Consider the following 27,036-nt stretch of genomic DNA (forward strand, 5'->3'; position numbering starts at 1 on the left):
TCACAATTAACAAGCGGATTGCATGCGCCTGTCAACAAGGATCGACAAGATATGAGGCAGGTCGAAAAATTGGCCGATTGCGATTTTTGGCATTTCATTTGGTGCTTCTTGAGCTATTTAATTCCCTGTCAAGTCATGCCATTAGCATTAGCCGTTGTGCTAATCCCATCAAGTGGCTTTGGTCCCACGCTCACGCAAAAGACACTAGATGCGCGTGCTTAATAAATAAATTGTCATGATTCATGCCCTGTCTGCCGTCTTTTTCCCCACGCTGTCACTTCTCCTCACATGGTCATGTTTTCCCTAGCCCATCATGCGCATGTCCCACGCCTCTGTTTCCGCCCCGTCTGCTCACCGGATTCTCATTTCCCCGTGATTAATCCAGCATTTAAGCACACGCTGTGCGTGGCTCTAACTGCTGGATTATTGTATGTTTCGTGCCTCGATTTTCTCACGTTTGTTTTTTCCTTCTGATTTCACATTGCCAAGCTCGCTTTGTTTCTCGTTTTCGCGTCTCGGACTTAACGCCTCGCTCTTTGATCTCCCGGTTCTCGAATCTCCTCTCTCCCTTTTGACTACGTCTTCCGCCTTTGTTTTTTGCTCTGAAGTTTCACCGCCTGACATTTGAGCGCCGACCTCGCTTCCGCTCTCCGACCACGCTCCCTCCAACTCTGCCGGCATCTTCCCGCGTTGGGATCCATCACGTTCTGCACTGCCCCGTGACACAAATGGTGGAAAGCAGTGCAGCTCAACCTTTATACAAATTAATTTACAAAATAAACTTAATGGTTGACTTCCCAATCACAGTCAATATGCAAATACATTTTAATTAGGTTTAATTAAGCCTTAAGGCATGATATTTTGATGCTCCCCGGACATTTGCAAAGCACAAACAACCACGTCACTTGCCAATGCTCAACTACGTACATTTTGACGATATACATTACCATTTGAAGAATCTGGCAATAGTATGTGGAAAACACCCAAATTTGGTTGCTTCAGAATGTCCTCAAAGACGTCTTCGTCTATTTCAGTGCCAGACTCACCGTAAAGCCTGGCCTCGGGCCTATTAGAGACACTGATACCGAACTTCACAAAGGCTGTAAACGAACCGAAATAAGATTCAATTGAGTGGCAAACGCCACCGACATTGTCAGCTTAATGCTTATTTTTTTTATATAATTACAAATGCAATTACCTAAATCCAGAAAATTGGAAAGTTTCAAATCGCTGTGAGAAACTTTCACATACTTCTGTTCACTTCTGAACTTAACTTTGACAAGCATCTTCACTTCTAACAAAGTATTTAGTGAGTACTTAAAATATATATATTTTTAATTTAAGTATAGAAAGATAAAGACCTCACCTTGCAGCTGGCATGTGGATAAAATGGCGTTTTTGTCTTCACGATTGTTAAAAGGGGAGGGGCAAAGATAATTTGGCGGGTTTTTTGCACTTCAAGTGTAAAAATGTAATTACACCACGCAGCACCACTGCAACTACACTACAAAAGAACATTTATTAACACTGTTGGTATCAATTTAACTCTTTTAGAATGAATAACATTTAACACTGCATTTTTTACACTGCTTATTTTACTGCGTATCAATCCCCAGAAGTGCTTCTTTGGATTGAATGAGGCCAAGTATTTAGGCTACCTTGTGGGAGGTGGGCAGGTAAAGCCACAGTGTTCAAAAGTCAAAGACATCCATGAATGGCCCTGTCCAATAACCAAGTGCAAGCTATCTTAGGATTAGTAAGTTACTACTGCCAGTTTGTACCTCGGTTTTCTTAGAGAGCCGGCCCCTTGACAAATCTAACAAAGAAAAGGGGCCCTTTTCATATGGTGTGGGATGATCTGACGGAATGGGCATTCTGTGACTTAGAAATGGCCCTCACAACGGCACCTGTTTTGAGAAGTCCTGACTTTTCTCTTCCTTTCCTTCTCCAGATTGATGCTTCGGATGCAGGTCTAGGCGCCGTACTGAGGCAAAGCATTGATGGTGTCGAACACCCCGTGATATACCTGAGCCGGAAACTGTTGGACCAGGAGACAAGGCATGCGGCAGTAGAACGGGAGGCTCGGGCAATAAAGTGGGCGATAACTCACCTGCGGTACTATCTGTTGGGTCGGGAGTTCACCTTAGTGAAGGACCATGCCGCCCTCCAGTGGTTGGCTATTCATAAGGAGTCAAAACCTCGAGTCACCAGGTGGTTTTTGGACTTGCAGCCATATAAGTTCACCGTCACTTATCGTCCAGGTAACCTCCAGGCTAACGCTGGCACTCTCTCTCGGGTTCATGACCTCTTGATCCGGGCCGCCCAACCTGATGGGTCTGGGCTGAGGGGGAGGTCATATCATGCACATGGGAGCAGCTTAAAGACCCAACAGGCACCGTGACATCTCATGACAGGGGACGACAGGGTACTAACCTTTCTCTCTTTATTCCCTCAAGAATAATGAAGTAACACCACCATGAATTCACCCGGACTCGAGAAACACTCAAGCCACTTCTGGGTTCCTTCCTTCCCTCTGGTCTCCACCTGATGACATCATTACTACCCATCTACCACCACGGTTCCGTCCCAGCATTCCGTCTGTCCACTTCTGTTCCCACCCCATAAATTGTCCACCTGTCGCTATACCAGTTGTCATGTGTTTTATGTGTGAACTGAACAATTTAAGAAAAACCTTACAGTATATGGAGATGGATACCCCAAACCTTTATGATATGTTTTTATCTTTATTACACATGTTACTTTCAGTGTTCAAAATTCCAGATATTCTAAAACAACTTTTTATGTGTTTAGTTATTCCAAAATCTTTTATTGTGCCAGGACTTTTCCTTTCGAATGTTTATTTTTGACTGCTGTTTCTGCTTTACTTATTGGACTTTGGCAATCTGCATAATTTTGTCTTACTGGCTATCTAACCCTTACTTTATTTTTTGTCATTGTTCTCTGTCCTGTTTCTGCTCCTTGTTGACATGTTCATTTACAGAAAACCTATCTTTTTGCCGCTAAATATTCACAGGCAAATCCACAACTGCCGGGAATGCCTATTAAACATCTTAGATTCATGAGTACCGATTTGGGTAGTGATCACTTTGATGAATGAAACGTGTTCAAAAAACACATTACACAATTGAGAAGGCAGCAAAAGAATATGAATACAAGAAGAATACAAGTATATTCATAAGTGCAGCTACTCCGGAAACAAAGCACGGTGTAAACCTGAAGTTTAAATTAAGTTCATAGACACGCTGCCGCAGTCGTTTGTCATGCCTAAGACGAATACAATATTCGCGAGATACAAGTTTACTGAGAGGACGCAGGGTATAAACGAGACTTTTGATCACTTTCTACGTGTTAAAATTGCTGGTGAAGGGCTGTGCTTATGCAAACGAAGATGAGATGGTCAGGGATAGAATAGTGTTTGGCACAAACTCAGCGAAAGTGCGAGAGAACCTTTTAAGTGCTGGGTCTGAGCTAACATTAAATAAAGCCGTGGACATCGCAAGATCGCACGAGATATTCGCGAGATACAAGTTTAATGAGAAGACGCAGAGTATAAAGCCTCGATAATAAAGACCTGGCGAAGTCATGGAGAACATGGAAGGACGAGTTCAGATTATACACAGAACTTGCAATGCCAGAGGCAGAGGAAAATACTAAGGTCAGATTATTCCGTTATCTTATTGGAGAGAGGGGCAGAGAATTGTGTCAGGCGCTGACCGGTGATGTAAGACCTGATGAGTTAACCATGAGCTTGATGATACGTAAATTTGATGAACATTACAACCCGAAAATAAACGAAATTATAGAGAGGTTCAGATTTTTTTCAAGAAATCAGGCAAGGGGAGAAAATATAGACAACTATGTTACAGATCTGAGAGTGTTAGCAGGCACATGCAATTTCGGGGAGATTAAAAGTTCCCTTATACATGACCAAATTGTGTGCGGAACCAGTGATGCAAATTTGCAACAAAGATTACTGAGAGAAGACAAACTGACTTTAGAGAGGTGCATACAAATATGCAGAGCCACAGAACTGTCGAAGAAGAACAGCAGAACAGTCACACGGGCTTCTCTATTCTATACTTCTCCCAGTGCGTCTCTCTAAATCCTCCGTGCAGGAACATTATCATAAGGCTTAACAATCTTATTTTTACACCTTCTACGTGCACCCAACCGTCCTTATTACGGAGTCTTCCTTGCTTTACCGCTGGCTGCTTCTTTCCATTCACCTTCCTAGCTCTTTATTTAAACAGTTTTCCTTCTCTCTTTTCCACTCCTTCACTGTCTTCTCCCTTTTCGTTCAAAATATGCACCTCCTTGCCTTTTTACAGTCAGTTCCCCTTACGTCACACCATGGTACGTTTAGCACAAGTTAATACCATGAATGCCTGTTAAACATCTTACATTCACGAGTAGTGATTTGGGTAGCAAACACTTCGATGAATGAAACCTGTTATCTTTACAACGGTTGACAAACACGGAATGTAACTTGAACACAACACGTCCTCCAAATACGAACCTGATTGAAAAAAATAATGATAATTAAATCCTTGATGATAGCAACACTCATAACAGTGACAAAGCAATTACATTCACAATCAGGTTTTGTTATTTTTAAAATGTTTCCTTTTCTTTTTCATAACTACTTTAACACACTACTTCTCCGCTGCGAAGCGCGGGTATTTTGCTAGTTAGTAATATGAGAGAAAACTGACCAGGAGATAAAAGTGTTAAATGCAGGGAGGGGTTAAGTTTTAAACATGAAATATGTTTGGCATCCTAAAAGCCTGGATAGATTAATTTGTCAAAAAAGGCACTGGACTAACCAAATAAACTTCTTCTAAAACAGAAAGCACAAGGCATTGGGTGTTTTTATCCCAAAGCTGGCATACTGAACATGGTATTTTAAACAATAAAAGCCAAATGACATCACTAGTCATGCTGCCCACAATCACATGACTAGCATCTGTTGTCGTGACTAAACACAATATGGCTGTGGATATGCATAATAAATGCAAAATGGCAGTGTAAATAGTAAAATTCCACATAAAATGAGTGAGACATTATAATGATAAAAATAAACAAATACTTAAAGAAAACAAAGACATAAGATTAGAAATTAGCATGGATGATTAAAAACAAAAACAAAGTGATTTGTGACAATGGTACGCTCTGTTGTTCTCAATCTCACCCAATAGAAGAACAAGCTTACTTCAGAATTGAATGTCATTTTACTGAGGAGTGCCCATGAATCGACTTTCACGGTGGACATTGCCTTTTGATTTTAAAATATTTTATCATTATAGTTATTTATGTAACACCATTTTGCATGTTGTTTTAGATGACGGTTACCACCATTTTGTGGCTGTCTGCTTTGCTTGCAGCCATACGGTTTGTATGTCAGTTATGTGACATTATGAGCATCATATTCTGTCTGTAAAGGATGTTCATGTGCTAATCCAAATACCCCCATTTATGGATATTCCAATTCTTGGGTGGTAGCTACTACTCAAAATATGTTTTGGCATGTTTATTTGACCTTGCATATCAGGCTTTGGTGATTTGATAATTACTGTTGGTTTTTTTAAAATTATTATTATATTTATTATATTATATTATTATAATTTTTTAAATTATGATTTATCCTCAAATTTCCCACTGCTTGCATACTTTTGTTTTTATCTCTAACACATTTCTTATGGTTTCAGTGGAAATAAATACATTTTAGAATTTCTGTCTATTTATATGCTTTTGCTTACTTGTTATATTACATTATGATGTCATGTTAACTTCATAGTACTTTTCACATCTTTATTTTAATGATCTCAAGCAACACTATCAAATTAAAGTAATGTCAATTAATTATTTTTCAGTTGACGTGTGATGTTTCTTGCCATGTTTTTATCCTGAGCCAAAAGACATTTCTGCGCTAGCATAATAATGAATAGGTAGTAGGGATGATAATAGGTTCCTTATACAAAAGTAGTAGGGATTAAATAAAAGTGTGGTTTCCACATGAAACTTGCTATTTGGCATCACAAATGTTAAATAATAAAGCAGGTTTAAAGATGGCTGCTACATTTATTCTATTTTCATAGAATTTATCCATAAATAATTTTCAATAATAATGTAATCTGCTTTCTGTATGCTACAGTGTAAGTATCTTAAGTATCTTAAAATCACAGTATAGAATTATAAGATGTATAGGAACTAGTATAATTTATCCTCTGTAAGGTGCAAACAAGCTTTTTAATACAGGCATTTAATAAATGTACAAATAGTTGTGGAAAAGTTTTGAAAAATAAAACCAAGTACAAGTAGTCCCCAGGTTACGGACATCCAACCTACGACTTAGGAACAGGGCCACAGCTGCAATGCATTTACCTCAGTAACTGCTGCTCCATCATCTTTGGCCTGGGGATGCCGCAAGCGGTGACTGGACGGATGCTGGAGGGGGCGATTTCGCTGCTTGCGCAGTATAGTGTCCCTCGGGCGGTTCCCGGCGGCAAGCGGTGACCCGTGGTCCATAGTCAACAGGGCCACAGCTATCGCTCGTGTGCAGGACGGAGGCTTGATGGGGCATTTCGCTGCCCGCCCACTATGCCGCTGCAGCTACTGATCCTGACTGAACGCATGCTGGATGGAGCGGAGGGGGGTGTTTCACTGCCCGCCAACTACACATGGCTGCCCTGTTCATTCTCGGAGGGTGGCTGGTAAAGTTGTTGCTGAACAGATGCAATTGAGGGTGAACGAGGCGGCGGGGTGCAGCATTGTAGTGTGCCTTCGATGGCTGCCTGTTGAATGGGGGCAGTGGTGGGCAATTCACTACCTGCCTTTGGCTGCACCATGTTCGTTTTCGGTGGGCAGATGCTGCAAGCAGCATGCTGTAGTGCAGGTGACTGTGTGGTGGGCGAATGGTGAATCACCCCACGCCGCCCCCATTCATTCTCAATAGCAAGCTTGCTTGTACTGTTACACACATAGCAGGAAGTTGTCTCTCATTCAGTACGCCAAACGTATTGACGACGGGTGCCTTGCTGCTGTGATAGCATGTACAGTGCTGTGCACAAGAGCTCATTTTAACCTTCTGTTTTCACCCTTCAAGAATGTCTCTGAAACAAAAATCTGATGCAAGTGCTGGTGATACAGTAAAGAAGAGAAAAACCATCACCATTGAAAATAAAGTAGAAATAATAATAAGGTCAGAGAGAGGTGAAACTCCATCATTCATTGGCAGAGCACTTGGTTACAGTCGGTCAACAATAGCATTTATTAAAATAATGTACCTGTTCCAACTTACATACAAATTCAACTTAAGTACAAACCTACAGTCCCTATCTCGTACGTAACCCGGAGACTGCCTGTACTTTGAACATATCCATTTTTTTCTTGCAAACTATGCCATGCATAGAATGTCAGTCATCAGTCAGTCAGTCATTTTCCAACCCGCTATATCCTAACACAGGGTCACGGGGTTCTGCTGGAGCCAATCCCAGCCAGCACAGGGTGCAAGGCAGGAACAAGTCCCGGGCAGGGCGCCAACCCACTGCAGGGCACCCACACCCACACACCAAGCAGACACTAGTGACAATTTAGGATCACCAATGCATGTCTTTTGACTGTGGGAGGAAACCAGAGCACCCGGAGGAAACCCACGCTGACATGGGGAGAACATGCAAACTCCTTACTGCGAGTCAATGAGTTAATTCCAGCAAGTAATATAAAAGAAAGAATCAAAAAGGAAAGTTTAGAGTTAGCATTTATTAATAATTTTTAAGCTGTTTATTACAAAGTATCTAAATTGAGTTGTCTGAGGTATTTTTGTTTAACTTTCAGTATAGTAAATCTCCTTGGCATAAAGGACTATAAAAATATTAAAGAATACACAAGTGAAAGTTATTATAAATTAAAAATGACCATTTTCTGCTAACAATGAAATCACCCAAAGGGATTTTCTTTTTAATCCCACTGTTAATACATAATGTTTATCAACCATATCACTAATATCTTTATAATAACGAACAATACAAATTTTGTTTCTTTTAGTGAGAAGGATTCTCTTTTTTTGTCCAAAACATTCAGTTATGAATGCTATATAAATTCTCATTTTATCTTGCAAGTCAAAGAATACTGCAGATCTTTTCCAACAAAACAAAATGTTTAAAATATGATTTTTTTTCTTTTTGGACTTAAAAAAAGCAATTCAGAAGGTATAGATTACCAGATAAAAAAATTTAAAAAAATTTCATTAACAAAAAATATCTTTAGAAAAGAACAATAATAAAAATTAAAAATATGTATAATATTGTTATTAATTTTACATGGGATACTAAAACTAAGTTCTTTGGTGTGGAGTAAAACTTCTTTCCATAATGCTAGTAATTGAGACCCTCCCTCATTTGTTCACATTGAAAAAGGAAAAAAAAAATGGAAACAATAAACACCAAATTTACAAAATAAGGCTTCATAAAAAAGCAAATAACTAGAATAATGCAATATTGTTTGTTTACAATAACAGGTTTTTATACATTCTGCAAACCAATGCATTAGACTGCATTGTTCTTTTTAAAAAATGATATATTATTAAAGTGTTGCTTTATATGTTGCATTACACTCTATTTAATACAGCTATTAAAGTTTTTATATTGAAAGTGAGAGAGACACCACAAATATTGTTCCAATGATTGCATACAGATGAACAGTTTATCTTCTATGCTTTGAATGGCAATGAAATAACAGTCTGTTGAGTAGGCAGCAATTTTCTTTTCTTATTTTTGGTGAGGAATGGGCAGTTACCAAACTCGACATTTTCTCTCTGGAACCATTTTATCATTCTTCTTACAAGAAAAGGCTTCCGCAAATTCAGGAAAGTTCTGCAGGGACCCAAGAACTCTATTTATGGAAAGAAGAAAAAAAATAATGTTAAACAGAAAAGCTTCTTAGACATATATCACTGCCATGGAGTTATTAGCCCAAGTGTCATGACTGTAACCAAAGGGATGAGCTTTCAACATAGGGTAGACACTACTCCCCAGTGTCAAAATACTGAATGACGCTTAACCAAACTTTATACCCTTACCTAAAAAAGTAGCATTCCTATACTAATCTCCCACATGTTCAGTAAACCGTTTGATGCTTATAAATCCCATCACCTCTTTCAAAAAAGCCATGTTGAGGGTTACGGTTACAGAATTTTTCAAGATCTATAAAAGTGATGCTGTTTATCTAAACATTTATTTAAATTTGGAAAAGGGAAAGATAAAAATAAAAAATAATTGTTTTGTTTAGTTTTGTATAAAGAGCTTTAAAGATTCAATAGGTAGCCTTCATCAGTTAGAAATGTGAATACTGTGTTGCTCACAGCTGCAATACTCTACTTTTGCATCGCTAGTCATTTACCAAGAATGTCTTGTGCAATGAGAACACATAACAACAAGAATTTGTGCAGCACAAAGTGCATTGTGTGTTTTATTCAATCCAAACAAATTAGTGTTCAGAAGAGCAGTATCTTCAAATAAATAATTTAAAAAGTCCAGTGCACAGTGAGGAAGTTAAAAATCCAAATAAATAACAAACATTCCAATTAAAATCAATCATAAAATCAAAAGTTAGAATTGTCTTTATATTCCTTCCCAGTGTTCTTTGTCTCTCTCATGCTTGTCTTGCCTTATTCACCCAACTTTCAGGCATGATCAGCATGGCTGAGACATTAGCAGAAATGGACCTCATTGACTACAGTCTCGGTCACCACCCTTTGTTGTCCACTGGGATGCACTGAGCCAGACTCCTTCTTACCTACGCCCAGCTCAGCTTCCTTGGAATCCTGGACCCCCTGGGCATGTCTCTAGCAGCTCCACCGTGAAGTTTCTTCTGACCGCTTTGCTGCTATCTAATAACAATTGCTCCAACTCAATTCAGGTCTTGGGCATGTGAGATAGAGGGAGGCTCAGTTGTGTTTAACAACTAAACTATCTCAAATAATATCTGAATTAATTGAACTAACAAGCTAGAGAAGAAAAGTTTGACCAAGTTTTTGGGAAGGATTATTTAGGCATAAAACTGAATTTAATTTTAATCTTGTATGTCTGGGTTTTGTCTTCTGCCTTGTACTCGGTGATTGCTGGGATTGGATCCAGCAGACCCCTGTGACCCTGTAGTTAGGATATAGTGGATCAGATAATGGTGGATGGATGGATATTGTTGTATATCCAGGGGTCTCATGTATAAACGGTGCGTACACAAAAAAATGTTGCGTACGAACGCTTCCACGTTCAAATCGCGATGTATAAAACCTAAACTTGATTTAAGAAACTAGTAAACTTAATAGATTTTAAGATGAGGTTTATGATGTTCTACTTTAATGACAAAATAAACTATGTGATTAAAGTGGAAATTTAGAGATTAAAGTTGACATTTCATGCTTTTTTCCCCACTGTGTGCCTATTTTCTTTCTCTGTACCCTAATAAGCTTTCATATGACACTCAGACAGTGGGCTATGACTCGCCTTTTAACGGCGACTTTGATATCTGACAACTGCTTTTTTATTTCGGGCAGTGTGCAACTTTGTGAACTTGAGTTTTTGAGTTTCTCCAACACTATATGTCACTCAATCAACTTCCTTTTGTTGCTTATACCACTGTTTTAACCAACAAATAGTGTTTTTCCTTGCCTCCACTTGGTATACACTGAAATTCTTCTATTTCCCCCCGTGCTTTTGCCATTGCCTTTTCACAGAACACTGAGCTAAAGGGCTATTTATATTGATTTGCATATTCAAAGAGGCATAATTCTGGGAGGAGATGGGGCAGGACAGCAGGCGTGTGCACATGCGTTACTTTTCATGCTGACCAGGATTTATGTAGCGGAAGAACGTGTAAGTTGGCGTTTCCACAGATTTATCTGGATTGTTTTGTGTGTAAGCAAATTTCCGCTTTTGTCCATATGCCATGTTATAGTGTGAATTCTTCACATGGTGTTATGCTTGAGGCCCCATGTATGGAAGTTTAGGCCTTACACAGTTTGATTTCAAATTATTCTCTTGCTGTCTTTACTGATGCAGCTTACATACTGTATATTTAGACACTATTCATATCCCTTAACTTTTTTCACATTTTGTTATGTTGCAGCATTATATTAAAGTAATGTTTTCCATTATAAAGCAACACTCAATATCCCAAAATGACAAAGAAAAAACAAGTTAAACATTGCTTCAAATTTATTAAACATAAAATCTCTACGGTCACTTTTAGAGTAGCTTAATCCTTTATGTCCAAAATAAAATGACAGTACAGCCTGATTTCTGAATTGACTCTTTTTGTACACCGCCTGTAAGGTAAAGCTGACTATCTGTTGACAGTCTACCTTCCATAACCGCAAGTCTTTTCAAAGTCTTTGACTTTGGACCAAAAGGTGTAAGACCATCACTTGTGATGAAATCCTGACATTTTCCAGACTCCGCTGTCTTTGTGATCATCATAATTAAGTCTTAGGGAAAACCATTTGAACATATTTGAATTGATCTCAGCAATCCAGAGTTTTAAAGGCTAGTTGCCTGTAAATTAATCAGTTTTTACAAATAAACTTAAAACCAGTCACCTGTAATTAAAACAAAAAATTAGCACTGACTGACCTGAATTTTCCTGGGCTGTGCACATCTGTTTTAATTGAGTTCACTGCATATTCTGGTCGGTAAGTCCCACACCACACCTGAAATAAACATGAAAAAGAGAAAGTTGAGGGTAACAGAAGAGTATCATCCACTTTGTCTTTTCAGTTCAAATGAAACAAATGACTTGATATGAATTTTTACTGACTTATGCAGGAAACCCATACTATTGATCACATTTGAACTTACCAGCCACCACTTGTATTGATGGTCACTGTTTATGTAATACCTGTATATTACCCTATTGAAATATCTCTATTATTGCACCTATTGTAATACCTCTATTACTACAACAATTGAAGGTGTAATTTCAACAGTGTATTGGATTTTCATGGGGGTGGTGAAGTGTGAGTACAATTCAAATAAAGACAATATTATTTTTGATTCACTCCTGGTATGCTTGTGCGTAATCAACAGATTATAGCAAACAGTATTGCACTTTAACAAAGCAAATCCCACGCTGTATAGATCACACATGTTTTAAGTGGCACTGGTAGTTTTTGCATTTCATTGGCTTTATTATTTTATTTTTACTCCTATTGAATTCCTTTGAATATATGTGGACAGAGAATGTGTAAATTCAGATGTTATTTTGTAGCCAGATATAAGAAGCGTGTCATTAGACACTCTCAATTGCCAAAAATCTGCTTATTCCTAAATGTCTTGTTAAATTACATCAGCCCAGTTTATGCTCACATTGAGCTCTGTAGGTTTCACATGTTGCTTAATGTGTGAATGATCTAAGGCAGGGGTCCTCAATCACAGTCCTGGAGGGCTGCAGGTTTCTGTTCTAACCTGGTTGCTTAATCAGCAATTCTTGCCAATAATTTAATTTCATGGCTTGTTAGTGCTTTAACTCTTCTATGTCAGGTCATTCTCATATCCTAGATTTTCTTCCTCTTTTCTCTTCCCCTTCCTAACTATATCACTCAAATGATTTGAAGGCTAAAATGGATGAGTGATTCTCAGTCCTTCACTTTTGTCTCTTCACTTTCCTTCCAAGTATTTAATTAAACCCAATAGTGCATGATAAATATACACAGGTGTAAATGGTAACAAGCTAAATGGAGAAATGCTGGTCTCTTTTGTCATTTGCATATTATTGCTAATTAAGAACAATGAAAAACCAAGAATACAGCTGTTTAAAATAAAAATAAGCAATAAGGGTTCAAAATCTTAATGAGCGAGGCAACTAAAGTGAAGCAGAAGTAATATTTGAGCAATAAATGCTCCTTATTAGGTCACTGGGTTGGAACAAAAACCTACAGCCACTGTGGCCCTCCAGGACTGTGATTGAGGACCCAGATCTAAGGTGTTGCTATAACTGATATTCAGTATTTTGTATAAATAATATGCCTGTAGAAATGTCCTATATACGTTGAAAAAATGTCACCTCTATTTCTGCTATTACTGTTATTAACACAGTTCAACTAGTGACTTAAACAGTATTTGAAAAATAGCCAAAGTAAGAATTCCCTGAAAAAACATACCTTCAAAGTTTCAAAATGGGTAGATGACATATTGCTAGCATCATGAAATATCAAAAATAAATATAAAATAAGAATTTATGTGTGCAGTAATCTCACTGCTTGCAAAGGGAATCTCAAAAGTAAAAATGAAAGTCTTATTAAAATTAACTATGTATATGGTTAAAATTATTACATGTTAAAGTAACAAATAACACCAGAGCATGCTTGTTATTTGATTCTTACATCTTCTGATTATATTGGAAGCCTTGAACGATCACATCAGGAGAAAATTGAGTTCTGTCGCAGACAGTGAAATTGTGTGTATTAAGTTGACAGTTGCAATATGAATGATATACAGTTTTACACTGTAAAGAAAACTATTTTACACTAGCAAAGCAGTGTCTGTATGGACCCTTTTGGTGAGTAAAATAAAATGTGACAAAAGCTAAAAGTTAATTACTGAAAAATTAAAGTTAAATAAAGATGAAAAAGAAAAATGAAAAACTAAATAAAAATTAACTAAAAAAAAATCTTAAAAAACAAAAAATACTGATATATATATAAAGTGTATATATATATATATATATCATTTCATTATTTCATATTATTTCATATTATTTATTATTCATATTATTCATAATTTTATTCATCATTTCATATTATTTCATAACTGGAAGCTGTTTTTCTCCATCTACTGTAATGGAGATGAGCTTGAAACCCGTGGGGGCGGAGTTTCGTGTGACATCATCACGCCTTCTATGTAATCACGCAGTACGTAGAAAACCAGGAAGAGGCCCAAAAAGCGCTGAAGAAAACATGCATTATATAATTGAGAAGGCAGCGAAACAATAAGAAGCGAGCGAGTGACATATACAACCATATTCATGAGTTCTGCTACTTCGGAAACAAAGCACGATGTAAACCTAAACTTTAAATTAAGTTCATAGACAGGCTGTCGCTGGCGTTTGTAATTTAGTGCCTACCCATATAAGGCCTTCCGTCAGCAGCAATCCAATAGCAAACTGCCAGGGGTAAATATTCACGGGTGAAGGACTGTCCTTATGCAGAGGAAAATGAGATGATCAGTGTGGTGTTTGGCACAAACTCAGCGAAACTGCGAGAGAAAGTTTTAAGTGCCGGGACTTCGGTAACATTAGATACAGCCATGGACATAGCAGGACATGGCACCAGCACAGCTGGGAAACTTCGATGCATGTACACCGAGTGGCTCACGTGAACTGACGCAGTGCACAGACATAAAGCAACAGTTCCAAAGAGCGCTGAACAAAAAACGAATTACACAACTGAAAAGGCAGCAAAAAATATGAAGCGTCTGATACATACAAGCATATTCATAAATGCAGCTACTGTGGAAACAAAGCACACAGGTGGAAAAAGTCAATGTCCCGCTAAAGGAAGACAGTGTAAAAAAAACCCGTGCATGCAGTGTGTCAGGTCTCAGATAAAGAAGAAGACAAGCTGTTTATTGATGCAGTAAGAAATGAATCGATGAATAAAACCTGTCATCTTTACAACGATTGACAAACACGGAATGTAACTTGAACACAACACATTCTACAAATACGAACCTGATTGAAAGAAATAATGATAATCAAATCCTTGATGACAGCAACACTCAGTAAAACTCACAAAACAATTACTGTATATTGACAGTCATGTTACGTTATTTTTAAAATGTTCCCTTTTCTTTTTCATAGCTTCTTTAACACACTACGTCTCCGCTGCGATACGCGGGTATATATATATGTATATATATATATACCCCGATCTACATACTCGAATAATGGATACTTTATTCGCCATCAATGATTGTTTTGGTAAAGCCATACTCAGTGTATTCATTAGATGAACGGTAAAAAAGTAAGAGCGAGGGGAGGATGACTTATTGAGGCATGCAAGCAAAACCACAATAGCACGCGGGCTCGATGTACGAAAAAATATATCTTTTCAAGTTCTATTTACTCCATATGTGTCAAACTCAAGGCCCGCAGGCAACATCCGGCCCGGCGTGTAATTATATCCGTCCCGCGAGATAATTTTATATACTGTATTATTGTTATTAATGTCCCGGGGATATGAAGCACTGGTAACACAATAAACTACAGATCCCATAATGCAGCGCTTCAGCTGCCTTGCCGAACACTTACCGCATCCCCGCCGTCTCTTCAGTCGTTTCCTTACTTTGCGAAGGAAGCAGCTTTCTCAGAGCTTCTGCACTGTTTTATAAACGAACGATATATAAGAAAGTCCTTTTTCCTTGCTTCGCCAACGAAGCAGCCTTTTTATTTAATCCACGGGTTCTCCACTGTTTCATTGTTCATTTACTACGATTTTTATAGTTATTGTGTAGGTTTTATTTAATCCACGGGTTCTCTTCTGTGTTCACTGCGGTGTCTTCTTTCGTTTACGAGCTTCGCCAAGGAAGCAGCTTTCTCACAGCTTCTGCGCTGTTTTAAAAACGAACGACATATAAGAAAGTGCTTTTTCCTTGCTTCACCAACGAAGCAACCTTTTTATTTAATTCACGGATTCTCTTCTATTTTATTGTTCATTTGTTACGATTGTTACAGTAATTGTGTAGGTTTTATTTAATCCACGGGTTCTCTTCTGTGTTCACTGTGGTGTCTTCTTTCGTTTACGACCTTCGCCAAGGAAGCAGAAACTTACAACCACCGAAACTTTGTAACGGCACAAGACTTCAGGTCACATCTCTACAAAACAACCTAATTGAAGCAACTATATTTACTGGCAGTGCCTCAGGTGATACAGTTTTTATTCCTCACATCCCCGTTATACCATCTAATCTCCCATTTCAATTCAAACGCGTTCAATTTCCAGTAAGGCTCTGCTTCGCAATGACAATTAATAAGTCTCAGGGACAAACACTACAAAAGGTTGGCATTGATTTGAGGGGATTGCTTTTCACATGGCCAACTGTATGTTGCATGCTCAAGAGTGAGCTCAGCACACAGCTTAGTCATATTACAACCAGAGGGCCGAACTGACAACGTGGTATGCAGAGAGTTCCTTAACAATTAATTTTTTACATATTTTCGTTCAGTCTAAAAATGTTTACTTTTTATTAATAAAAATATTCAGACAGTATTTCACCGCTGGCTTGGTATTTTACTAGTATATATATATATATATATATATATATTTATATATACACATAACACTACTGGAGCTCTTTTATACCAAAAGGAATAAGGCTGTGTAATGCCTCACTGTGACTGTGACTGCCAAGTCAGTTTTCTTCCTTTCTAATAATTTTAATAATTTTCTAATAGTGTGTGTGCATCTATATTTATTTATTTACCTAGTTATGTATTTATTTATTTAAAGAGTTTCTGTAAAAAGCCAAATTTCACTCCTGTGACAAATAAAGTTCTGTTTAATGTACTTGGGAAGAGGAAACGTATGAAAATCAGTTCAAAGATCCTCATTTGTTCTTTTGTTCAACATGTCCAACACAATGGATTCTAGTTCAAAATTTATGCTGGATGTAAAGAAGTGAAAAGTACAATAGCATACTATAACTAATTATAAACAATAACGACTGGTATTTTTAGTAATATAAAAAATGTGATTCCTGTAATGTTAATTTCTTTAACTTGTCTGTCTCATCGTTTTTCTGTAAACAGCTTCTCATAGAGCTATTCCAGAGGTAGGAGTTGTAGATAGTGATTGTTTCCTCAGTGCCTATCGTAGCATGCAGATGTCGGAAGGTTTAGTTTAGGGTGGAGATTAAATAGAGGCCTGATCACAATGCAAGTGGACAGGGTTTCTGAAATTGTGGAAAAACCTTATTATTGCTTGTGGCTCTTTACTTAACATTCATCCAAGCATTCCCACCAACCTTATATGGCAAACTCTGCAATGTAGTGTTGGGAATTGATATATATAGAAATTAACCTTATAAATTGGATTGGCTAGTTGAGAATTAGTTGGGACAGTACCACATGGGTAGGAGTGATACTGCTTAAAGTGTAACCAGAGAAGGCAGACAAGACAAATACAATTGAGCATCAGTTTGCTATAAGAAAATTCAGAAATTACCCCATCCTAACCCCCATTGATGTTCTTGAGAGGGAAGTGTTCTTTGGGAATTAAAGCCTAGGATGACACCACCTCTATTTTTGTTAATACTGGAGCCTTCTTCCATCCTGACGGAGGAAGATGGTGCATCTCTGCAAAGCTCATCAAGGTAAAATCAGTGTCTTCATTCTCTAAAACAAGTTGAACAGAACTGGCATATTAAAAAGTATTATGAGTAATACAGTTTATGCCTATGGTGTCTTAGTATGGATATAAGGTATTCCTAACATTATCTCCAGGCATGCACACCTGTAATGAAATGTATTCTTTAATATCGCACAAGCTACTATAATAAATGAATTCATTAAGATATGTTTTTGTTTTAAGAACAAAGGAAGTTGAAACCTATCCCATTATCATTGGGTCAGAGACATTTTCACAAATGATCCTAATTGTATGTAGCCTTGCACTTGTATTTGGGTTTCTATGACAATTTAGAGATTAAATAATTCTTGTAGCTTTCTTGGGAAGAGACTAATATTTATTCCCCTTCAGGTAGCTCCATAAGAGTTTGGGAAAAGAATATTAAGCATGTGTGTATCATGTAAGGCTGCAAGCAACAAGGGAACATGAAGTGCTGCCTGGCCCTTTAGATGAGGATATAGGCATATAGTTTTCTTCTGGCAGAGTGAGACAGAATTGAGAGTTTAGAGAGGGACAGAGGGAAAAATAGAGAGACGAGGTGTGGAAACAGGGATCAAGGTGGTTACCCCTACTAATAGAGGATTTATCACAACTACAATGGAATTGTGTAATAAACACATTTCTTCTTATATGCTACTGTAACTAATGCTTAATAATAACAATAATAATTATCATTTACATGTATATAGTTCTTTTCTCACAACTCAGAGTGCTTTTCATAGCAAATGGGGAGTAACTTCAAACACCACTAATGTGTAGCATCCACCTGGATGATGCGATAGCAGCCATTTTTGTGCCAGTAAACTCACCACACATTAGCTATTAGGTGGTCAAGTGGTAAGAGAGAGAGTCAGGACCTCGGTTTTACTCTCATTCGAAAGGAATATTCTATTCTTACAGCACAGTATCCCCATTACTGCACTGGGGCACTGGCATCCACATTGCCAACATCTCTTCTAGCAGCAACCAAAGTTTTTCCTAGATGGTCTCCCATCCAAGTACTGGCTGGACCCAAATATACTTAGCGTTATTTTCCTCTTCAATCCCCTATACTACATTAGTAAAATTAAGGTTTGCATGCAGTCTATTCAATTTCCAATATTATTATTAACTTACCTGTGCAAAATTGAGGAAGAATAATTGTTTGTGGTTCAGTTCAATGCCAGGCAGCAATTCTTCTTTTCCATGCTTTTTAATGTACTTTTGGTATGCCTACCATTAAAACAATAATATCAAAGAAATCAGTATGTGTAGTTCTCTCACAAAAACATAGAATTCTATGGTCCATTACATGCTTATGTACAGATATCAAATTTTATTAGCAGATGCCTTTTCTCTGGACACTTCCAAAAAAGGTATACAGTTTGATTCAAGCACAAAGTCAAAAAGCAACAGAGAAAAAAACATTAAAAATGTATAATACAAATCCACCCTAAAAGTGGAGAAGGTATTACTGTATATATAAAACATATACACACCAAAACTACATACAAATATTGACTATGTTTATCCATTTATTTGTTAATTTTTTTTTTGTGTTTATTTTGTCTATGAGTAACTCTGTGTTTCTGTAGATATACAGCCAGATATGATTTCTCTTCACACAGTCTAATATGGTGCTACAGACATACAATACACACAACTATTAATCAGTAATCAGTGAGACTATTTATCCATGTGAGATTAAAGAATGCTGGTTTTATCTTTATTAATTATTAATTGCATACCAAATTCTTGTTTGTACATATTTTATAAAGGCATTTCTTTTATGTCAGCATTCAAAATTCAGAACTAATGTGAATTTTGTATGTGATTTTAGATAATAACATTTGTTGTTCTCTTCTAAAAAGAAGATTTGAAGAAAAGAGAGCATTACTTCAATCTGTTAATAATTCAAACATTCAATTAATGTGTAATTATTTAAGTCAAAGCAATTTTTCTTCTGTTTTGTAATTTTCTTTCCAAACAATCTCTTCTTCACTGTCTTTACCACTTCTATAGTAACAATTTTCTTGTCGGCATAGTTTGTTGTAACAAAATGTGATCACCAGGTTGTTCCTTTTTTATTAAAAGAGAGGTTTCCACCAAAATTTAATCTCATTTTATTCCAGTCTTCCTTTATACTGCTGAATGATCTAGTAAATTGCAAATCCATCTATTCATCTTCTAAACCTCCTTTTAATCCTCAGTAGAGGCGCAAGATTATAAAGGTAAGAATCATCTGCTTCCTTTTTTTCTATAAAATCCTAAAAAATTGAATTATGTATTTATTACATTTAGACAAGATTACTGCTTTTTCACTTTTTCACCTTAACAGGTCCAAAATGTATCAATATCTTGTAAAAACATATAAAACAAGATTTCATTATTCTATTACTTTAAGCACTCAGATGACTTCTGGGAGACTATAATGAGAATATAAAAATTAATGTGTTAAATTCAGATTCCTCACTAGACTGGCTTAAAAAGATCAAAAACTTGTAAATGTAATCAAAAGGAAATGCTAATGTTTTCAATAACCAGCATTCAAAAAGAAGCCTCCAACAAAGTGCTTGATTTTTATACTTAATCAAGGACGATAAATGAGCTATCACACTGGTATTTAAAGTTTTGCATTTATGATTTCAGATGCTGTCACGTTTGAAACCACAGCTTCTGGCAAATGGATATCATCATTGTAGGGGGAATAAAAATTAAAATAAATTAGAAGTATATCTAGTAGCTGTGAAGACTATAAAAATTGATAGCTAGAAATGTTTTACAGATTTTTTGCACTTCACTTCTACGATCAGCATTTGTGTAATTTTGAATGGTTAGTTTGTAATCTTCATTAGTAAAACTTACAGCCAGACCCCTTCACAACTTGTTCTTTTTCCTGTCCCATTATCCTGCACTTTGACCTACAAGTGAATTCAGAGAAGTTTTCCTAAACGCTTCTCCTGTGCTCTAAATAATATTAACTTGTGCTTGATTCTGTTGCGTTTATTCTCACACCTCTGATCCATGACTGTAGTTTAATGCTAAGACCTTTTCATTAAAGCAAATTGAAAATAATTCTGATAATTCTGATTTTCCTTTTATTACAATGATTTAAAACCTAAACTTTAAAGGGCTTCGTCACCCAAGATGTCTTGTCTTTCAATTAGTTTCCATCTTACATGGCTACTGGCTAGACTCATAATTCTTAGAACATCCATCCATTATCCAACCCGCTATATCCTAACTACAGGGTCACGGGGGTCTGCTGGATTCCAACCAACACAGGGTACAAGGCAGGAAACAAACCCCGGGCAGGGCGCCAGTCCACTGCAGATTATTAGAACAATGAAGTGTAATTAAAAATATTCAGGCCACCTTTATTAAAATACTGCTACATCTGAAAAGGAGGAAAAAATAGATTGCGCGAATACTGACTTGATACTCTGACAATCCTGTCCCCTATTTCTGGGTGAGTCCACATGTGCTGACTATTCATTGTGAAGTTCATGATATTAACTATACCCTGCACTGCCTGTTTGATGCTTCCAAAATAATAAAATAAGTCTGTGTTTGACCTGCTGCCTGTTGCTTGCTTTTTTACTTTGCTCACTGTGATCACTCTGTCACTGCCTTACTAACTAATCAGTGTTATTCCTGATCTAACATTGCTCTGATCTGTGCCTGTTTAGCAGCAAAACACATTACAATACATGTGTAAGAAGGGACATCAGCTGAGTGTTGCAAATGAAAACTATGCAACAGTATCATGATTTGCAGATGCATGTTTTAAAAAAAAATAATAATAATGTAGCAAAGCGTGGTGACAGGTTGTGCGGCTCATATAGATTATCTGCCCAGAATGTTGAATCTTCCAGCTCAGTCTAGATCCTGTATGAGCTCTTATTATAGAAAACTGAAGTAATCTGAACCCAATTATTTCAAGTTGAGCCCTCATTGAGAAAAGCAACAGTTACTGTTTCTGAGACACTGCTAGTGACTGTATATGTAAAAGCCCATATTCTGCAAAGCTAGCAGTCACACCTCAGGTTTTCCCAGACTGCAGCAGTATTTGATGTCTATCTACAGAAGTAGTAAACAGTTTAGATAAAAGTGAGTGCTCACTTAACATATCATCATTCTTGTTTCAGGAAAAAGAAAACAATTAAGTTTTAAAAGGCAGAAATCACAATGTGGAACCTTATAGATCTTACTTGATATGACTGTCTGATTCCTCCATTGTCTGCAATATTCTCTCCCAAGGTGTTAATGCCATTAAGCTGTGAAAAAAACATACAAAAGTAAATAACCTGGCAGTTTTTAATTCTGGTTTAAGATGTGCTCATCTAAAAACCCATAAACAAGTTTCAAATATTTATTTCTGATTTTCTGGCATGTTAATTTAGGTTTTGCACTTTGTTGTTTGTGAGTCAATGATGTCATCGCATTGATGTGATGTTGAACTCTGTCTATAGTACATAGCATTGGGAGACAATACTAGTATAAAGACATATGGCAAAAACCCATCATGGACAGGGTGGTTGTCCATTGCAAGGCATACTAATCCATAAACACTTGCAAATCTTAACACTAGGCAAATTTTAAGTGGACAGTCAACCTGTGTGTTGCTGAGAAGTACAGAAGGAGAAAAACTGGGCATGTGGAGTAAATCCTTTCAAGCAGTTATAAGGAAGGTCTGTAGGCTTCACAGACAGCGTGACCTGGCTAAGGTTTCAGCTCAGCTTCTGGTTATTATTATATGAAGCTACTGTATGAATACATTTTATATACGAATAAACAATACAAGAAAATAGAAATTTGCTAATGGCCTAAGAAAACTTTAAGGAAATGCAGACTCCCAAATTATATTAAAGCCTCCACAAACTTTCAAGTAAATTCTGTTTCTTCGCTTCCTCTTTCTATAATTACTTATTTTTTAACAGATGTTTCATTTGAAATATCAACATGATTTACTATTGCATGTTTGTAATCATTAGCTTTAGTTGTTATTTTTATGCAGTGTTTAAAATGTAAACATGGAAGTTTCCACCTTGCTTAACACTAGAATTACCAGAGCCTACGAAAAAACTCAAAAATCTGTCCCACCTTAAATCGCTTCTCACCTCTCCCTCAGAGTCCTTTGTCCTGTAAATGTGTGGATAAGCACCAAACAGCAAGCAGCCTACTATCACATCCCCCTACACTGCACAGTTTTCTCAACTCAAGTCTGTTTACCTGCGTGTTAGTTGCTTAGAGTTGTATAGAGTGAGAAGTCAAGCAAAATGACACCTTTTATAAATACTATATTGTTATTTGGAACACATGCATTTCATGTGTGTTCCATGTCTACAGCAATCTATGTAAACACATTGTTAAAACAGAAACGTTGTTTAATAATTTACAAAATGTAGACATGAAGTGTATAATGTGTGACGCCTGAAGTCCAAATATTAAAGAAACACTTTCACAAAAGGTACAAATATAACAAAACAAGTGCGCTTTTATTCAAAAATATAACTGCAGAAAAAAAAAGCTGCGTTAGCATGCGACATTGACATGTGTTTACTATGACTGCCTCTGCGGCACAACGTTATCAGCTGCTGACTGGTAATCAAAAAGTCTGTGCGTGCACTTTTAGTGGCATTACACGTGTATTTTTTGAGCATGCCCGTGTTGCTCAAACACAGGAAGCTCTGCAGTGTACTTGTGACTTGATGCTTTCTTTTTTCTTTGGTTATAGTCTTGAATAAAACCGCACTAGTTTTGTTATGTTTTGGATTTAGTTACTTACTTCCTACAGCGTCTTTCCACAGTATACTTGTGACTTCAGCAGTTCACTTCTCAAAATGGAGTCGTGCAGGATTGAACTCATGGTCTTTTGATTACCAATCAGCAGCTGATAACGTTGCGCCATAAAGGCAGTCATAGTAAACGCATGTCAATGTTGCATGCTAACGCAGCTTTTTTTCCTGCAGTTATATTTTTGAATAAAAGCGCACTTGTTCTGTTATATTGTACCTTTTGTGAAAGTGTTTCTTTGATATTTGGAGTTCAGGCTTCACACATTATACACTTCATGTCTACATTTTGTCAATTATTACTTAAACATGAAAAACATTTCTGTTTTAACGATGTATTTATATAGATTGCTGTAGACACAGAACACACATGAAATGCATGTGTTCCAAATAACGATATAGTATTTATAAAAGGTGTCATTTTGCTTGACTTCTCACTTTATACAACTCTAAGCAACTGACACGCAGGAAAATAGACTTGAGTTGAGAAAACTGTGTAGGGTGGGGGGATGTAATAGTAGGCTGCCTGCTGTTTGGTGCTTATCCACACATTTACAGGACAAAGGACGCTGATAAAGAGGTGAGAAGCGATTTAAGGTGGGACGGATCTACGAGTTTTTTCGAAGGCTCTGGTAATTCTAGTGTTAATTACCTAAAACTTGCAGTTATTCTATATTCAATCATATTTCCATCATTTTTAAAGTGGCATTCAGCTTATTTTTTTGAACACTATTGTCACAGTTTTTTCCATGTCAGGAACAATTATTCTTCTCGAAACAGTGGTGATTGCTATGCAGAATGAGGGCCTTTTGTAACAAACAAATGTGTTTAGTGATTTTCAGATTCATGCTAATGCACCTTTTCCTAGGTTAGTTGACAATAGAATGTCTCATTGTTAGTTATTAAAAGAAATAATGAGTCAGGCAGATTTTCTGTGGAAAAAAATAGACATGTATCATTTTCAGTTAAAACAAGAATTAGATTAGCACTTCCTTTTTTCAATTATGGAAACAAGCACGAAAAACAACTCTGCAAAACAAATGAACATACTGTGCTTGCAGTATCCATTATGTTTGCCACTTCTAATGTGTGATAGATAAGACCACAGATTCCAGACTGTGAAATGAGAGCCCAAACCAACCAGTTGTACTGGTAAAGTGATCTACTGTATCAAAAATGCACCTTTTAAACATGTTCATTATTTTTAAAATCCATTTTTCTAATGTGTAGTTGTCTAACCATAGAAAAATGAAGTTGAAAAATCTTTGCATTGATTAACGAAATAGTTTGTTACAGTATCTTTCTCAGAAGCTTACTCAAAACTTGTCAAATCACTTTATCAGTTTTGATGCAAATATTTGTCTTATGTCAATGAATTGTCGTGCAATTACATGATGGTGGAACTTGTTTTTGATATTTGCCTTATTAGTCTTATTAAACCGTTATTAAATGAAGGGCAGATAAAAATAGTAAAGGGTTTATGATTAAAGTCAGCGGGAAACCGATGTGTTATATTATTTAAAATTGGAAAAAATCAAATACTCAGTTAGAGGATCTGTGCAGACTTTTTTCAAAACATGGCAGGATCTAATCAGTAATATTTTGAAATGATTTTATAAAGCACAGAGAATTTGTTGATTTAGGTATTTTTAAAAGCCTTAAATTTTACACCATTTGGCTTGCTCTCTCTCTCAAGGGTGGGGATCGATCTGTTCTTAGCATAATTCTTTTTTTTTTTTTTTGTAAAAACTTGATTGCTATGTATTGATTGTAATAAAATTAATAAATAAAAAAAAAAAAAGAGTAAGGCATGAAGGATTTTTATTGACAGAGAAGAGAAATTTATTGCATGCTTCAGATTTGAGTAGTTTAAAATATGGCAATGTATAATAAGTGGTACTTGTTATATTATTTTAAATAAAGGCTATTTTGAAAAAAAAAATGACACACACACAAACACACACACACATATATATATATATGTATATGTATATATATATATATATATATATATATATATATATATATATATATATATATATATATATATATAAAAATAAATTAAAACTCACATGCTGTCCACCTGCTAGGTCCCAAGTAAAATTTCCATATTGATTGACCATACACTGGGAGAGATCTTTAAAGTTTTCTGCAGATTTTTGACTCCACCAATCAGTTAGATCACCATTTTTGTCAAAATTTCTACCTGTAAGCAAAAAAAAGTTTCTTTAACCTAGACTTATTCTATCAGTATTAGGTAAGAGATAACTCACTGAATACAGACACACTGCTGTATCTTCAAGAGCATATTGATATAATAGTTAAGGGCACCTACATGATGCATAAAAGTTTAACATCAGATATCTACAATATACAGCATGTCAAAAATACCAAATGAAGAGTTTTGTTTAGCAAATATTCACAGAATGGTTATTACTAGGTGTTTTTGATTTGCCATTGTTAAAAATTAACGAAGAGGATTCAACCTCTTGACTCTTTACGAAGACAAGAAAAAAACTCCACAAAAAAACCTTGTAGGGAAAAAAAGTGAAGTAATCTTGGGAAAGGCAATTCAGAAAGAGATCACATTCCAGGTAGGTAGGGTATGAAATTGTGTCAAAAATGGGGTTAATATAATATACAGAAATATGTCTGGAAAGACTGGCGGGCTGAATAAACTTAATTTTAACTGTTAACAAATTTCCCTAGTTCTTCTTATGCTGACTCAAGCAGTTTAAACAATTATTCCGTCAGTCAGACTAACACACATTTCTATGAGTGTTCCTTTATTTTGTGATCAAATTTGTATGTTTAACTACACAATAAAAAACATGTAACAAACAATATGCAGATTAATACCAAGGTTGATAAACAGGAGAGAAAACATATACCATGTTGTGATAAAAAAAAATCTGACCACCCTGTTTTTACAAATTATTGAAAATTTTTTAAATCTGTTTTTTCTTAATTGTGGATTGTATTAGTAAACTGGGGAAAATCTGAGAGGAAAAAAAATTGATATAACATGATTTAATGGTAAAGTCATATAGAGATAAGGAAGGAATTATCCTGGGCAAGACAGATTTCCACAGGTGAACCTAGAGAAGAAAGACACTAAAGTGGAAACCACCATGTCTTATCAATATACTATGATTATGAATTATACATGATATCCCCCTATTATCCATGATAATTAAGAGTTTCTTTTATATAAAGAGTAGTGGTTTTAGGCATGTTTAATTTTGCCAAAGAAAAACAGCAGACCAAGAATTGCCAATCATTTCTTATAGCAAATACCCTGTTAGAATAAATACATCTATATTATTACATGTATTTATAGTAAAATACTACTAACATTCAAATCTATCATCCAAACCATTTATTTAAAATCGGGTTAAATTATAATGCAGTTGACAATACGCTGTAACATTTATCACATCTAGAAGCAATTACTTTTAGAAATATTATTCATATTTATAATACATAAAGCTTAAATCACAGCCATCAAAGGCTGGGTGGCCTGGTCAATAGGAAACTGTTAAAACAAAAGACAAACATAATGAAAGAGATCTACAAATACTTACCATTATCATCAAAGCCATGGGTAATCTCATGGCCTATAACCATGCCAATACCACCAAAGTTCAAAGATTTGGACTGGCCTTTACCAAAAAAGGGTGGCTGAAGGATTCCAGCTGGAAAAACTAAGATAAAGAAGCACATTATAAATATATAGGATCTAATTATCACACAATTTTATGTGATGTGGCTACAGACACCTCAAAGAAATTAGAGTATAATTTCACTTTCTATAATATCCCACTTGTCATCTTAGGGCACCCATTT

The 27,036-nt window shown here is 36.3% G+C and overlaps 1 protein-coding gene across 3 annotated transcripts in view; it reads right to left on the reverse strand.

The window, feature by feature from the left end:
• Positions 1 to 8,303: 8,303 nt before the first annotated feature.
• Positions 8,304 to 27,036, reverse strand: part of LOC120531795 (neprilysin-like) — a 132,716-nt gene continuing 113,983 nt past the window's right edge. For all 3 annotated transcript variants that reach the window (XM_039757545.1, XM_039757553.1, XM_039757562.1), the window contains exons 18-23: positions 26,775 to 26,894; positions 25,263 to 25,396; positions 21,607 to 21,672; positions 18,533 to 18,628; positions 11,649 to 11,725; positions 8,304 to 8,910 (exon numbers count right to left, since the gene is read on the reverse strand). In XM_039757545.1, the coding sequence (XP_039613479.1) occupies positions 8,811 to 8,910; positions 11,649 to 11,725; positions 18,533 to 18,628; positions 21,607 to 21,672; positions 25,263 to 25,396; positions 26,775 to 26,894 (593 nt within the window). In that variant the 3' untranslated portion in view covers positions 8,304 to 8,810. The remainder of the gene's footprint in view (positions 8,911 to 11,648; positions 11,726 to 18,532; positions 18,629 to 21,606; positions 21,673 to 25,262; positions 25,397 to 26,774; positions 26,895 to 27,036) is intronic.

The sequence above is a fragment of the Polypterus senegalus genome, chromosome 1 (assembly GCF_016835505.1).
Source record: "Polypterus senegalus isolate Bchr_013 chromosome 1, ASM1683550v1, whole genome shotgun sequence".
NCBI lineage: Eukaryota > Metazoa > Chordata > Cladistia > Polypteriformes > Polypteridae > Polypterus > Polypterus senegalus.